The following is a 15,212-nucleotide window of genomic DNA, read 5'->3' as shown; positions in this document are numbered from 1 at the left end:
CTAACATTTTAACCATGTTTTAAGTTTTTTTAAAAAACAAAATAATTGTGTTTGTCCATGACCTTTATAAAGTTGATATCTCTGCTACCTAATCTTAAATAGGTATATACATGGCCTGGCTCATCATGGCCCGGCCCAACAAGGTCTGTTTTATGTCAGATCCGGCCCTCATAACAAATGAGTTCAACACCCCTGCCTCAGCAAATCATAGGTCATAGATGGCTTGTTCTTTAAGTGCCCAAGCCTAACCATGTGACACAGGAGTAAGCTCAATGCACAGGCCCACCGCAGACATAACGTTTAACCATAGTTAATGCTAAACATGATTTATTCCCTTAACTCTAGTTAAGGTATTAAATCCATCAGCCAAGATATGGCTTACTGCAGCCAAGCTAAGCGCTGCTTCCAGAGAAAGTGTACAGAGAGGGATCAAGGAGACCTGCTGTCTTCCTCAGTACCAGCAAGGCAAGACAAACTGCTTTATTTGTGGTTTAACTATGGCTAATACAGCCTATGTTTTCAAACCCATTTCAAGTTATGGTTTCACATCCAGATTTGTGGCCAATCAGCTCTAACAGACTGCCCCCTCCCTGTAAGAACCCCTCTAGCAATTCCATTAATCCCGCCAATTCCTCCTAACCATGTCCTCTGCAAGGCATGATGAAACCCACCACTGTCTAGTTTCAGGCCCTTTCAGTGGTGGCCCCAGCCATACATAACAACTGAGCTGAACATACCAGGAATACTCTGACCTTTCATTTCCAGGAAGCTTGGGAAGTAATTGTTTAGATGGCATTTGGAGGAAACTAAGACCCCTAAGATTTCAATTACTAAATCTGTTTTTAATTCTCTCTTCGGTTCACTGTTCTTGGTTTTTTATAGTCTGACTGCTGCTTTTACCCAGAGGTGTTAGTTACTCTTGATTTATATAGCCTCTTTCCACCCTCTTAGGAGCGGAAAAATGGAGGAAAGATATTCCCATAAATGCCCCGATCATGATTAAGCGTTAGATATGCCTAAATCTACGGCAGAAGCCTGTTTTACATCAGCCGTATGTGATTGCCAGTAAGACATTTACAGTATAGTTCTGATGACTCTATATATACATGAAGCTACCTTATACTACCTTATTCTCAAACTGGCAGTTGCTCTCCAGGGTCTCAGGCAGAAGTCCTGCACATCACCTACTGCCAGAACTTTAAACTGGAGATGCTGGGGACTGAACCTGGCACCCCTTGCATGCCAAGCAGAGGCTCTACCGCTGAGCTAGAGCCTTGCATCTAACTCTACAACAGCCACCACAAACACATTCGGCTGCTATTGTTTTGCCATTATTAAAGTCCTAAACGTTCTCCTGATGATTTCTCTTTTTCTGCTGCGCCAACCGGGCTCGGATCTGTACCTTGAGCAAATGCAACTCGTCCTCTGAGTGGCTTCCACAAACTCCCAGCATGCTATCTTGTCAGCCATCTCCTCTTCACACATGCCATTTGATGTAGCAGAATACTTCCTCCTGTATGTGGTTAAGGGGAGAAAAATCACTCTGTTGAGAACACTCCAAAAGGTAAAATGTTACATCATCAATAGTTACGGAGCACCATCAACCAGGATTCTGCCCCCAGGAGATTACAAATTAAAATCTGAGACAAAGGAAGCAAAAGAAAGCAAGCAAGGTGAGAGCAAACCAGGGACGAATCCATGTACATGCAAGGCACAGGAAAGAGGAGGAAAGATGAAAAATTTCCACTGCGGGGGATAGTGGTGGAATATATGCAATCCTTAATTGCTTATGAAACCTCAACTTATTTTACTACTTTTATAATGCAACATGCATCATTAATAGCTTATTTAAGCTTACAAAACAGTACTATTTGGGTGTATTTATTTATTAAAAGTATAAATGGTTTAGCTTTCCACAAGCAAAACTGTAAAAAAAAAAATCCTATCTCAAAACGAAGCATGAGAGAGCACATCTCAAACTGTTGCATTTTATGCTACCTTTGCACATCTAACTGAGGAGATAGATCAAGATGGGTAAACCCGTTAGTCTGCCTGCAGCAGCAGAAAAGAGCAAAAGTCCAGGAGCACCTTGAAGGCTAACATTTGTGGCAGGGGATGTCAGCTTTCGTGAGTAGTGACTTGGCAAAGTTCATACCCTGCCACAAATATTTTTAGTCTTTAAGATGCTCCTGGACCCTTGGTCTTTTCTACATCAACCTTAGTTTTTGTCACTTTAGGGGGGGAGACAACTGGAAACAGAAGACACAAATTTGATAGAAAACAAAGGGAAGTATCATAGGGACATCAACAGTCTTATACTGCCAAAGCTACAAGAACATTTAGATGCCAAGATAGAGGAAACTGAAAACACTGCGCTCTCATGATAGTATCATTGTGCACGCAGCCAAGGTTGGAAGCAAGGCAGCTGGTCTAAATGGGACTGTGTCAGAGTCAGCCAGACAACCAGTTCATCACTGGGTACCTCACTATAGGATACCATGAACCCAAAGGCACCCTCCCTTTGGACCCCATATACCTAGAGCCCATGCCGTTGCTGCTCCAGTTGCAAAGAGAACCTGAAAGAGGAAGGGTTTCCACAACAATGCCTTTCCCCAGATTTCTCCATCACAGATCTCATAAACTTCCCTCTCCCAAACCACAGAGAAGTAAAACAAATTCTGTAGTCAGGTCAATTTTTTAAAGCTTTCCCTGTCTGGAAAGAGCCAGTTTGGTGTAGCGGTTAAGTGTGCGCACTCTTATCTGGGAGAACCGGGTTTGATTCCCCACTCTTCCACTTTCACCTGCTGGAATGGCCCTGCGTCAGCCATAGCCCTCGCAGGAGTTGTCCTTGAAAGGGCAGCTGCTGTGAGAGCCCTCTCAGCCCCACCCACCTCACAGGGTGTCTGTTGTGGGAGAAGATATAGGAAATTGTAAGCCGCTCTGATTCAGAGAGAAGGGCAGGGTATAAATCTGCAATTCTTCTTCTTTTCCCTCTGCCCCCACTTGCTGCTTTCTCCAGTCTTGGCTACGCAGACAAATTCCAGCAAAATAATCCAGCAGCAAAGAAAGACGGAGTATCATCTCAAGTCCAGACAAGTTCAAGAAGCCAGAGAACTGGCACGATTTTGAACTCATTAATTACTTGCATCACAGACAGCTCCTAAAGATGTCAGGAAAAATTAATTAATCTGCAGGTTACTTGCTGTTTAAGGAAAAAAGAATTTAGGAGAAGGGCTGGGCAGAGATGCAATCTGAGCAGACAGAAAAGGCTGGATGCAGAAATCCCACACACTGAGTTTCTCAGAGCCCTAGAAAATGACTTGCTGGTTCCCGGGAACTTTTTTGTTTTTGTTTTTCCAGGACAAAGGAACAGATCAGGGAACACGTTAGTACCTTCTGTACAGACATGGCGCCTCCCTGGTCTGGGTTGCTGGCTGGATTAAAAAATCCAAATGAAAGATTAGTGAAACTGGAAACTGCCGACTTGGGTGAAGGTCTACATAGCTATCTTTGGGCTAAGAAAAAAAAACCTCAAAAGAGGTCCTCAATATAAAAGTCATGATTAGAGACAGTTTATTTAAAATCTAGGAATCTTTGAAAGTGAGACGCAGTTCTCCTATTTCACCTGTAATGTCACCAACAGATGTGTGTTGTGATAAAATTATAAAGAAAAATAATGACTTTAACGTATAAAGATAAGACAAATTCTCAAGGAGAAATTAAGTCTTGGCAAATAACTAAAGAAGAAGGAAAGGAGACAGATTGGTTAATATATTTTCAGCTAACTTCCAGATTTGAAGAAGCTGTAGATTTGAAGACAGAGGTGGGATAAAAGATTTGACCGAATTTGAAAAGATAATTACACAATGAAAGGATCACCTATTAGGACAAATTTACAAACTTTTGTTCCAATATGATACAGAAACAGAACAAGTTAAAACGTGCATGATGAAATGGATACAGAATTTTGAAGAAATATTTCAGCAACAGGAAAATCTATGGGTGAAAGACATAAAATTCACTGCAAGTCAATAATTAAGAGAAAATTGGTAAGATGTTTTTTTGATGGTACTCCCAAAGATATTGAAAAGATGGACAAGAACTCCAGAGGAATGTGTTGGAAATGTAAAGAGGTGAACAACACTTTTTACCATGTAACAAGGGGAGAAAATTCTGAAAAAATAAGCACACTGAAATCTAAAAAAATTAAAAAACCAGAGATTACATTGTTAGGAATTCTACCAGACAATACTGAAAGAATTTGACAGGAACTATTTAGATACATGCTAACTGAAGCCAGAGTAGCACAGGCAACCAAAATGCCCAAAATGTGAGCACTGGAAGGTCAAATTGGCTGAATATGCAATAACAGCAAGACTAACAAGCTATATAAATAAAAAAAACTGATTAAGGAATTTGAGGAGAAATGAAAAGCCTATTATGCTTACTTAGATAAAGGTTGAAGGGAGGGGGTGTAAATAATCGTTATCTGGTCCAGTTTGCAAGATGCAGCTGAAATACTGTTTACTGTTTTTGTCAAAGGTCTTTACATGGGTCAATATAATCAGAATAAGAAGTATTTTACACATGCATACTTTGTTAATATGCTTTACTGAAATATATTATTTGTTCTTGTCACTATAATTTAAGATAATACTATAAATCGTTTAAGTAGCAACAAAATGGCATGGTAAGATTAAAACTTAATATTGGAATTATCAGTTCTAATCTAACAGTCTTTTAAGTAAATAGGGTGTATCATGTATGGAAATTAATATATCTTCGAATATGTTTTATATCTGGGGTGGGTGGGTGTGTATCATGTTATATAATATCTATTTTTTCCCCAATATATATTCCATATGTTATGTATAATTTGTATTTCTGAACAGTCTTTGATGTCTGTCTAAAACTTTTTCTTTATATATGTAACCCCCTTCCCCCTGTTTTTCCGGTATCCCTAGTTCCCCTTTCCCCTAAAAATTAAAAACAAATAAAAAAATAAAGGCTGAGAAGTAAAAAAAAAAAATGCTGGGGTAAGGCGAGAACAGACAGATGACTTAAACTCTAGACAACAGTAACAATATTTAGCATTTATACAGTGCTTTAGAGTATTCAAAGCACCTCACATACATTTACTTTAAGTTAGTTCAGTATTATTACCTCCATGAGGTTAACTGTGTGGGTGGGCCAAGTCTGAGACAACATGGCTTGTCTCAATCCAGGGCTAGTCCAGTATGTGGGGGAGGACAAATTGCAAGGATCCTGGTCATCCACAGAGTCAGGCAAGAAACAGGACATGTTTCTCTGTAATATTTTGGTTAAGAACATCAGAGTAGCCATGCTGGATCAGGCCAGTTCAACACTCGGTGTCACACAGTGGCCATAACCGAGGTGCCACTGGGAGGTCGACCAGCACGGCTAGGTTGGGGAGAAGGCATAAGGAAGATTTAGAGGGAATTTTGGTTTGCAACCCTGTGGTGGCTCTCAGTAACTATGCCTGAGGCCCCCTCGTGAGTTCATGGCTCAAGAATCAAGACCAGGGATTCTTGATTGACACCTCTTTCTCTTAGCCATGGTACTACATTTCCCCAACACACATTCTCTCACTACACTATGCATACAGTGGGGAATAGGAAGGGGCACAGACCCGAACTAGGGCTGCCAAGTCCTCTTCATCCCCCGGCGGGAGACATTCGCATGTACATTGCACACGTGCAACGAAATGAAATCACCCGGAAGTGACGTCATCAAAATGGCAGCGCCCATGCAGGGCCACTCTAGGCGTTTCCAGGAAAACTCTATGGTTTTCTCAGATGCTCTAGCCATTTGGGAGGTCAAAACTCTATGGTCCCTATTGTACCATAGAGTTTTACCTCCCAAATGGCTAGTGTCCAGGAAAACCATAGAGTTTTCCCAGAAACGTCTAGAGCGGTCCCACACGGGGGGCGGGTGCCATTTTGATGACATCACTTCCGAGAGACGTCATTGCACCATCGCTGCAGGAGGAGGTTCCCCCCGCCGGCCCAATGTGGGTCCGCGGGTTGAGAACCTCCCAGGCGGGAGATTCCCCACCCAAACTGGGGGCTTAGCAGCCCTAACCCAAACACCGAGCCAACATCCAGCCCGGACTTTGCCCAATTCAGGGCTCACAACCCAGGGTGTAGGGAAAGTACCTCACCCTGAGCTTTTCAAGCAGGCTCAAGATTGCATTTGGCATGACATCCGCCTGGCACTTCTGCGTAGCAGTGGGCTCCATCCCTGAGATGCCCACAATTTCCAGAAGTGATGCAAGCATCACTTCTGGAAAATGCAGGCCCGCAGGGGGCAGGGTCTGACACTACCTAGTAGTGGCAGACTTGCATTGCTTCTTGATAATGCAGGCATACCAGGGGTGGGGCCTGAAGTCATCCAAACTGGTCATGTTTGGGTGGGGTTTTACCCTTGGGGTTCAGTCCAGGGCCACCTGGCTCACAAGCCCCGACCCAAACCAAGATTTTCCAGCTGTGTATATCCCTAGCGGGGATACTCAACCTGAATGCCCAAATTCTTGTTGTGAGTTGATCAACAAATATTTTTTTGGGGGGGGGGTCACTAGTGGAATATAGATTCCCAGGGCTAAATGTAACAGTGAGACCAGCACTTAATTTGGGAAGGGGAGCAGTTTGGAGACCAAAAGGTATCTCTTATTTTGTCTGTGGATAAACCATGGCACGCAGGAGGTTACGGAAGAGAGATTAGGGACAGATACAGATCAACTGCAGGGGGTTAAACAGAGAGGGGATGTTCAGTCTGAAAAGAGTCCCAAGAGAATGGAAAGCCATGGAAGTGTTCTGCTGCTAATGCAGCATCCTCCTGTCTACTGTTAAATCTATAGCCTTTAATACTTGCAGCCTTATTTGAACCCTTTACCGTTTTCGGATCAGTTTTTATAGCACCTCCCCCACCACTCAAATAAACCCGAAATTCATACTTGTTCTGTGTTCTGTTCATGTAGCATTCTTGCCAAACTCTCTCGACCACATGATTGGCCAGCTTCCGTGGGATTTTGCCCCCGTGGTGGCTCGTGCTGTCAGAGCTGAATACATCAGAAACAGAAGAAAGCTTCACCCACTTTTGGGCTGAACGAGCATCAACTAGGGAGAAAGGGGGGGGGGGAGAATTAGTTAAATGGACCTTGATTTTTATTCATCCCCTCCAGTAAAGCAAAGCCCGAGGGAAACATTTTTCTTGCCTGAGAAAGATGAGACGCGCACTTAAAATGGATGTAAAACCAGAAGCAAACTGGCAGATAGGGGCATCACATGCATATAAGTAACTGAAAACCTTGTAATTTATTACAGGATATTCCTTACAATGACATGGAATTGATAAAAAAGCATTTTTACAAAATCCATTTCTGTAGGAAAGCATCTGGGCCATTTCAAGAAACTCTAAATTGGGCTTTACTAGATTCCTCACACACTCCTACTTAACAGAGCAAAGGAGATAATCTATTAGTAAAGCAAGGAGGGGGAAATCACCTGCATATGGAGTAACGTTTACTATCTATGCATAATTACACAAACCCAGAATGAAGATGGTCAAAAATCGAGTGCCAGTCGCACCCTGAGGCAACAGTGGCTTTCAGTGTGTTAATTATCTGCAGAAATTCATTACTGAGAACTGTTTCAAGAGGTCAGCCCTCATGGTTTTGGGGACATGCTAGCAGTGCATAATACATTCTCAGTGCATCGGCATTCAGGGGAAAGAGGCCCTGAACAGTCACGCACACACCCTCTTGATAATCTTCGCTCGCTGTTCACCCACGAATCCTGACAGCAAACACTATCCATAAAAGAGCTCTTCTTATGCACCCGGCACATTTACAAAAGGAAGATTTATTTATCTACTTACTTAAAACATTTCTATGTCTCCTTTCCACCCTAACAGGGACTCCAAGACAGCGAACATCAGAACATTTCAATATTAAAACAGCATTTTAAATGTAAGTATATATCAAATACTTAAAACGATTCAATAAAATGTATAAACGCCCACAAACATGAAGGAGAGCCAGTTTGGTGTAGTGGTTAAGTGCGCAGGCTCCTATCTGGGAGAACCGGGTTTGATTCCCCACTCCTCCACTTGCACCTGCTGGAATGGCCTTGGATCAGCCATCGCTCTCGTAGGAGTTGTCCTTGAAAGGGCAGCTGCTGCAAGAGCTCTCTCAGCCCCACCTACCTCACAGGCTGTCTGTTGTTGGGGGGGGGGGAGGTAAAGGAGATTGTGACTGCTCAGAGACTCTTGAGACTCAGCGTTCAGGGCAGGATATAAATCCAATATAAATCCAATAAGAGAGAATGAACAAAACCAAGAAGTTTTCACCCGCTGGCAAAAGACAACAGCGGAGATAGATTAATATTCCCAGGAGTTTGGCACCGTGACCAAGAGGGTGCATTCTTTTCTCTTTTTTTTAACCAAGGTATCACAACTTTTTTTTTTCAAAAGACTGAGAGAACAATTTGAAGAATAATACACCATTTTTGTTAAAATGAAATAATCCCATATTTTATCTTTCCAATTACCCAAAGATGGAGGTTTTTTATCTTTCCATTTCAGTCTTAGCTATGGATAACAATACAGATATAACACCTCTTTTACTGTTTGCAACCTCATAGCCAATCCGATGATCGAGCAATGCCAAAACAAGGTCAACGGGCAAATTAATGACCAAGAGGGTGCATTCTTGGATCGCCACCTATCTAGCCTCAGACGGCAGGACACCCAAAACAGATCCCCCAAAGATGACCAGGGTGGACAGCTAGGTTCAAATGATCATCGTTTGGACCACACTGGCCAGGGGAAGCCGACCTTTAGCACATGTGCCAAAAGAAACATAATCCTCAGCCAAGTCCTGACCCAGAGGACCCAGGGGCTGGCTGCAGTACAGGGCCACGGCTGCTCTCTTGCCTGCTCCTCTCACTGCTGCCGCCTGTTCTTTGATTCATGACTGCAGAGGCAAAACCACACCTGAGCACTGGGGGCTGTTGGTGTACAGCAGAATGCACCTGAATTGCACCATCCCACAGCTTGGACTTTGTTTGCAAAAAGGCAGGCTACCAATGGCAGAAGCGCTAATAGTTATCTCTACGGTACAGGGTGCAAAGTCCATTTTTATTCATGTTGAATGTACCCGCATACCCCAAAATCAAAGGGTGCAAGTTCGTGACACAACATTCATTGTCAGAAAATAGCAAAAAAAAAAAAGGGGGGGGGGGACCTGAAAGTCAAGTCAGGAACTTACAAGGTTGAGCAGCTAAAACATAGAACAAAATCTATTTATTGCAAAGGAACTACAAATTAAAATCATTCGTAGAATGTCAATGAAAACAAAGGGGCAGTGGGTAGAACATCACATCCATTAAGACACTGCATACAGCAACAAATATAAGATATGCATATAATAATCACTAGATCAAAATATTGTTTACACATACAATAACCACTAGACTAGACCAAACACATTTCGGCCCAAGAGTCTTCTTCAGTGGTCTAAGTAATAACAACGCGCACTAAAAATAGCATAAAATAGCTGTTCCAGGCAAGGCAGGTAGTATATGAATCAATGGGATAGTGTCGCTCCAAACAATACTTATAGTTTTACTGTCAATCGGGCCTGCATATGTTGAGGAGCCCACACCCATCAGAGAGTATAACTCTGTGCAACCATTCTGTTTGTGATTGTTACTCTAGTCCAGGGATGGCTAAACTTCCTTAACGTAGGAAGTCACAGGGAATAAACCTCAGATGTTTGAGAGCCACAAGACATGAACATCAGATGTTAGAGAGCAAGGAGGGAGGGAGATGGGGAGAGAGGAGGGAGGGAAAGGTGGAAAGAAAACAACTTTAATTTCAAATACATTTTCCAAGCCACCAGCTGGCTTGGCTTGGAGAAGTGACTTAAAGAGACAAATGCCTTCTCCAAGCTGGCTGACAGCACGGTGGGGGCTTCAAGAGCCCCATGTGGCTCCGGAGCCACGGTCTGGAGGCCCCTGCTTTAGTCACAGCTTGTGCCCACGTATCAACCAAAAGGGAAGGGAGAAACGCGTTTGGTCTAGTTTTCATCTACATTCTACAAAGTTTTTAATTTGTAGTTACTGTGCACTTTGCAATAAACAGATAAATTCTGTTCTGTGTTTTAACTGCTCAACCTTCTAGGATCCTGACAACCTCGCTGTTTACAAAGCTACATTCGGGCAATCTCTGGATGGCAGAATGTTTTCTTAAAAAGCTGTACCAGTCTGAACTTCTTCTGGGGATGTAGGCGGCGTCAGAGTGACAGAGGACATGGTGGGGTCTCTCGTGGAAGCAGGCACTTGATGGGCACCCAGGCAATTGCTTGATCCAACAACGCTAGGAGCAGGAATGTCCGTCTGGGGAACTAGAACGAAGCACGCTGGATAGACCATTCGCACACCAGCTAAAAACGAAGGAACAAATAAAGGTCGATTTATTTTGCAATTCAACGCAGCCACAACATGCTTCCAAACTAATGTCTCAAACAAACCACTTTCCTTTACATGTTAAAAATCATTATGTTTTTACCTTCCTCATGGCATAGTAGCTCTCCTCTCCTTCACTTTATCCTAACAGCAATCTTGGGAGGTAGGTTAGAATGAGAGAGAACGCCTGATCTGCTGCCACTCTTGTGAGCCTTTTGGCTGACGGTGGATTTTGAGCCTGGCTCCCACTAATCACAGGTCTGACACTTTAAGAATTTCAACACCATACTGGCCCTGTTTTCCTTCTGGGCACTGTTTCCTACTTTCTATAAAATACCTGCAAGTCTTTGCCTACTTCAGAGTAGTCTTAGAAATCATCTACTGAATCGGGAGGTGGGGAAGAAACAGAGACTGCCAGGGAAAGAGATGGGAAAGGGGATAAGGTGGTGAAGAGGAGGGAGGGGGATGGCTGCAAGGACTTCTAGGGAAATATGGTGGAAAGCGGAGGAAGGGGCAATGAAGTCTCCTACCCTACCTTTTTGGTATAAGACAAGGACTAAACCTGTGGGGGCTGCATATCATTGCAGTAGGTTTGGTTATTGAAATTTATTAACCACTCTCCCACATTTATTAACCACAAACTCCCTTCCCTCCTCCTCTTTCTTTCTTTCTCTTTCTTTCTTTCTCTTTCTTTCTTTCTCTTTCTTTCTTTCTCTTTCTCTCTCTCTTTCTCTCTCTCTTTCTCTCTCTCTTTCTCTCTCTCTCTCTCTCTCTTTCTTTCGCCTTACCTGTTCCTCCCTCTCCAGCTTCACTCTTCCAATCCCATCCCATCTTATCCCTTTCAGTTTATTTTCCTCTCCCCCAGTATTGGTACTAACCGAGGCTGAGAATTCTCAGCAAAGTTGGAAAGTAACATCTGTGCTGTTTAAACTTTAAACAAATATGCCTTTACTCTACTTGCATGTATGTCTCAATGAATATTATCGTTTCCTTGCATATTTTCACAGCTGGGTAGTCAATAATTAAACTGAGTAGGACGGGTTTATCAGCTTTGGGAAGAAATGAAGTATTGACAGTCTCTTTTTAAAAAGTCTATCCTTGATTTTATACTAAATTTAGATGTTTATATTTTTAAATGGCATTCTCTTTTATAACATAATTGTATTGCCTCCTACTTCCTTCCTATTATCTGGATTCTTATCAACAAATGCCTAATAAAGGTTTCAGTACCTATCCATTGAACAACTGGAAAATTACTAGTACGGCAAGTGAGGTTTGTAACATGGCTTACAGTTCTGTTCAAGTATGAAATCTGAGGCCATTTCAGCTGCTGCATACAAACCAGAAGAGTTCTGTCTTTTTTGCCTACTATTCTCCTGCCCACTGCTAGGTTAAGAACACTTTATTTGCAAGTAACACTTGATCATTTATGTACCTTCCCTGTTTGCCTGCTGAAGCACAACTCCTCCTCATCTGGTTTATCAATCCTAGTCTAATTTGCTCTGTAATAATGCCACTCTTCTGATGAAAGATACCTAAATTTTAACCCCTCTCACTGCTGTCCTATATTTTAAAAATGTATACCCCCACACATTCCATGCACATGGGTTACAAGTCTTCTATACCATTTTTAGAAAGCAAGATGATTATTTTACTTCTGCATGGAGTTCAGAGATATAAATCAGTCATTGGCCTCTTAGGTGAGTATGTCCAAATATAATGTATTCTCCCTGTATTTCGAGATTCTATGAGTTACAGGAGTTTATGAGTAAGACCCCTGAAGTGGAAGCAAAACATACGTCCCCAACTTTCCTTGAATTCACCAGAGTCTGGAGGAGGTCCTCCCTCCACCCCTGCAATGATACCTCTAACTGTAGCCCCTTTACATTCTGGCTATGGAAATCCACTAAAGGTGCTTTGCTCTAAGGGAAGAAAACCAATTTGGCCTGTCATTTCAGCAGCTGTCAACAGCAGTGAGCTCCATCACGTGAACTGCTATTGTGAATCTCATAAAGACAAAAACGGATATGATGAAGATGCTAAGCACTGCTTCTGTGTCAGTGGCATTCCAGACCCCTCTCACCTGCCAAGAATTGGCAGTGGGTAAAAATTAAGGGAGCTGATGTCCCCTTGCATCAGCAACCACAGGCTTCAATTGTTCAGTTTTTCTAGTTTTTCTAACATGTTCTGCGACCAGATCAATCTGACATCCGGTGTCTCTGTAGTAATCCCTGGACTGTGTGATTTGCTATTAGATGCTTGCTTTCTGTTAGCTCTGCATACATCTCTTCACAATTCATCTGCTCGCAGTTTTAGTGCTCATTGTTCCTCAAAGCTTCTGAATTCTTTCAGCCTCATTTCAAATTAACCCTTACTCTGGCTGCAATTAAAACTGCAACATGACTACAGAACGGAGGAAACTGCATTTGTAATACATGCACTTGTTTACTTGAGGGAGATGACAGAGACCAGCAACTTTTTTTTTTTTTGTGAGCATCTAACACTTCTCAGTGTGACATCACCATTTCAGATAAAGACAGCTCAGCTCAGCAGCAATACATCTGAGATTTTAAATTAGGTCTACCAGGAAACAGATTTAGAGCAATAATATACAAAAGTGGTGGCCAGAAGGTACCATCTTGGAAGAGGCATTCTCCTCTCAGCCAGGGCTTTTTTTGTAGCAGGAACTCCTTTGCATATTAGGCCAGACGCCCCTGATGTAGCCAATCCTCATGGAGCTTACAGGGCTCTTATTACAGGGCCTACTGTAAGCTCCTGGAGGACTGGCTACATCAGGAATGTGTGGCCTAATATGCAAAGGAGTTCCTGCTACAAAAAAAAGCCCTGCCTCTCACATACGAGAACACCTCTTCCAAGACAGGGCCTGATGCAACACAAATAGGTAGTTCAGACAAAAACAAAACATTATCAGGAATACACAATTAGGTATCTAAAAACAAAATGTGTGTGTGTGGGGGGGGGAGTGCTTCCCCAACCAGAACTATTGTGCAATGATGTGAAAATCCATGTAGATTTCTCCAGTGAGTCAACTAACCAACAAAGCAGCATCAACTAAGCCTAGTCAAAGCTAAGTTTTCTTTAAAGTGGGAGACACATCTAAGTTTTAGGTATCTGACTCCAAGTTTCTGCCCCGATATGGACGAAAGTTGCCCTGACTTGGATGGCACAGGGTAGTCTGATCTCAAAAGCTAAACTGGGGTGGGGGGTGGGGAGGGGAGGGGAGGGGGTCAGCCCTGATTCATACTTGGATGAAAAAGTACCAAGATAAACCAGAGCAACTACACAGAAGCAAGATATGGCAAACCACCTCTGAATGTCACTTGACTTGAAAACTCTACGGGTCACCAAAATCGAATACAACTCAGAGGCATTTTCCGTCCGCCATCAACAGAATAATTTCTGAAATAAATTACTTCTCAATAATCACCGTTCTCCAGCGCTCATCGGCAATGTTAACTTCCACAAGTTTCTAACACCACAATCTTGATAAACTGGTGTTATGACAGGGATTAAAAATAATGAAAGGGTTTATAAACCTTTAACCTAAATTGGTTTGTTCATACCTGAAAGCTACCACAACATTATGGACTTAATGGACTACTATAACATTATGGACTATTATAAAGTAGTACCTAGCAATCACTTCCTATTACACAAGGCAATTCCATGGCTGGAGGAAGAAGAGGGATATTCAAAAAATTTCATACCGACGAGGACTTCTACAGCAGCGAGAGAGTCATCTTCCCAATCCATCTCTTCTTGCTTGTCTTCCAACCCCTCCTTCAGGTTTGACGTAATAGGATAGAACTGTTTCCATTCACCAATTAGTTTTTTTGTAGCCGAATCTGACAGCTTGAATGACTGTCCCGTGAGCGTACCATTTAATCCAAATGGACTAAGAATAACTAAAAATGACAAAGAGCGAGGAAAATATACTGTAACATACATCAAAAGGCTGGCGATGAGTTACAGATGACTAACAGGTATATAATGACGCCCAGTATCATCAATTTGGAGAAGTTACGCCAGGTATCATCACACATGTATTCAAGGAATAACATAAGAGCCCTGCTGGAATCAGACCAGCGGTCCAGCATCCTCTCTCACAGAGCTGCCAACCAATTCCCCTGGAGGGTCAACAACAGAGCATAGAAGCTGAGAACCTGATGCTGCCCTCTGGCACTGGGAACATGGAGGTTCGTTTTGGTCACCACTGCCAGTAGCCACTGACGGACCTATCCTCCATGAATCTATCTAATCCCCCTTTTAAAGTTGTCTATGCCTGAGGCCATCACTACATCCTCTGGCAGCAAAATCCATATTTTAATCACGATGTGTAAATAAGTATTTATTTTTCTCCACCCTGAACCTACTACTCATCAGCTTCACTGGATGTCCTTGTGTGCTAGTATTTTGGGAGAGGGAGAAAAAGCAGGATAGAAACTTCGACGAGGACCACAAGAAACCATGTGAGACTGTGTGAGACGCACACAGCCTTAAGTGAAAGTCTTTCACAACTTCTTCTTTTCAAAGACTGAACAAGATCACACCATTTCTCTCTCACTCCTTTAGAACATAAGATACCAGCACTGGTATTTAAAGGTTTGCTGCCTCTGAATAGGGGAGGGACAGTGGCTCAGTGGTAGAGCATCTGCTTGGGAAGCAGAGGGTCCCAGGTTCAACCCCCGGCATCTCCAAAAAAGGGTC

General features: G+C 42.7%; 1 protein-coding gene across 3 annotated transcripts in view; it reads right to left on the bottom strand.

The window, feature by feature from the left end:
• The window catches only part of MED13 (mediator complex subunit 13), a 157,171-nt gene that overhangs the window by 60,483 nt on the left and 81,476 nt on the right, over positions 1–15,212 (bottom strand). For all 3 annotated transcript variants that reach the window (XM_060259550.1, XM_060259552.1, XM_060259553.1), the window contains exons 5-8: positions 14,213–14,410; positions 10,280–10,462; positions 6,974–7,136; positions 1,403–1,513 (exon numbers count right to left, since the gene is read on the bottom strand). In XM_060259550.1, the coding sequence (XP_060115533.1) occupies positions 1,403–1,513; positions 6,974–7,136; positions 10,280–10,462; positions 14,213–14,410 (655 nt within the window). The remainder of the gene's footprint in view (positions 1–1,402; positions 1,514–6,973; positions 7,137–10,279; positions 10,463–14,212; positions 14,411–15,212) is intronic.

Source organism: Heteronotia binoei, chromosome 18 (genome assembly GCF_032191835.1).
Source record: "Heteronotia binoei isolate CCM8104 ecotype False Entrance Well chromosome 18, APGP_CSIRO_Hbin_v1, whole genome shotgun sequence".
Taxonomy (NCBI): domain Eukaryota; kingdom Metazoa; phylum Chordata; class Lepidosauria; order Squamata; family Gekkonidae; genus Heteronotia; species Heteronotia binoei.
Note: the sequence above shows the minus strand (reverse complement) of the source record. Positions and strands in the feature narration are given on the sequence as shown.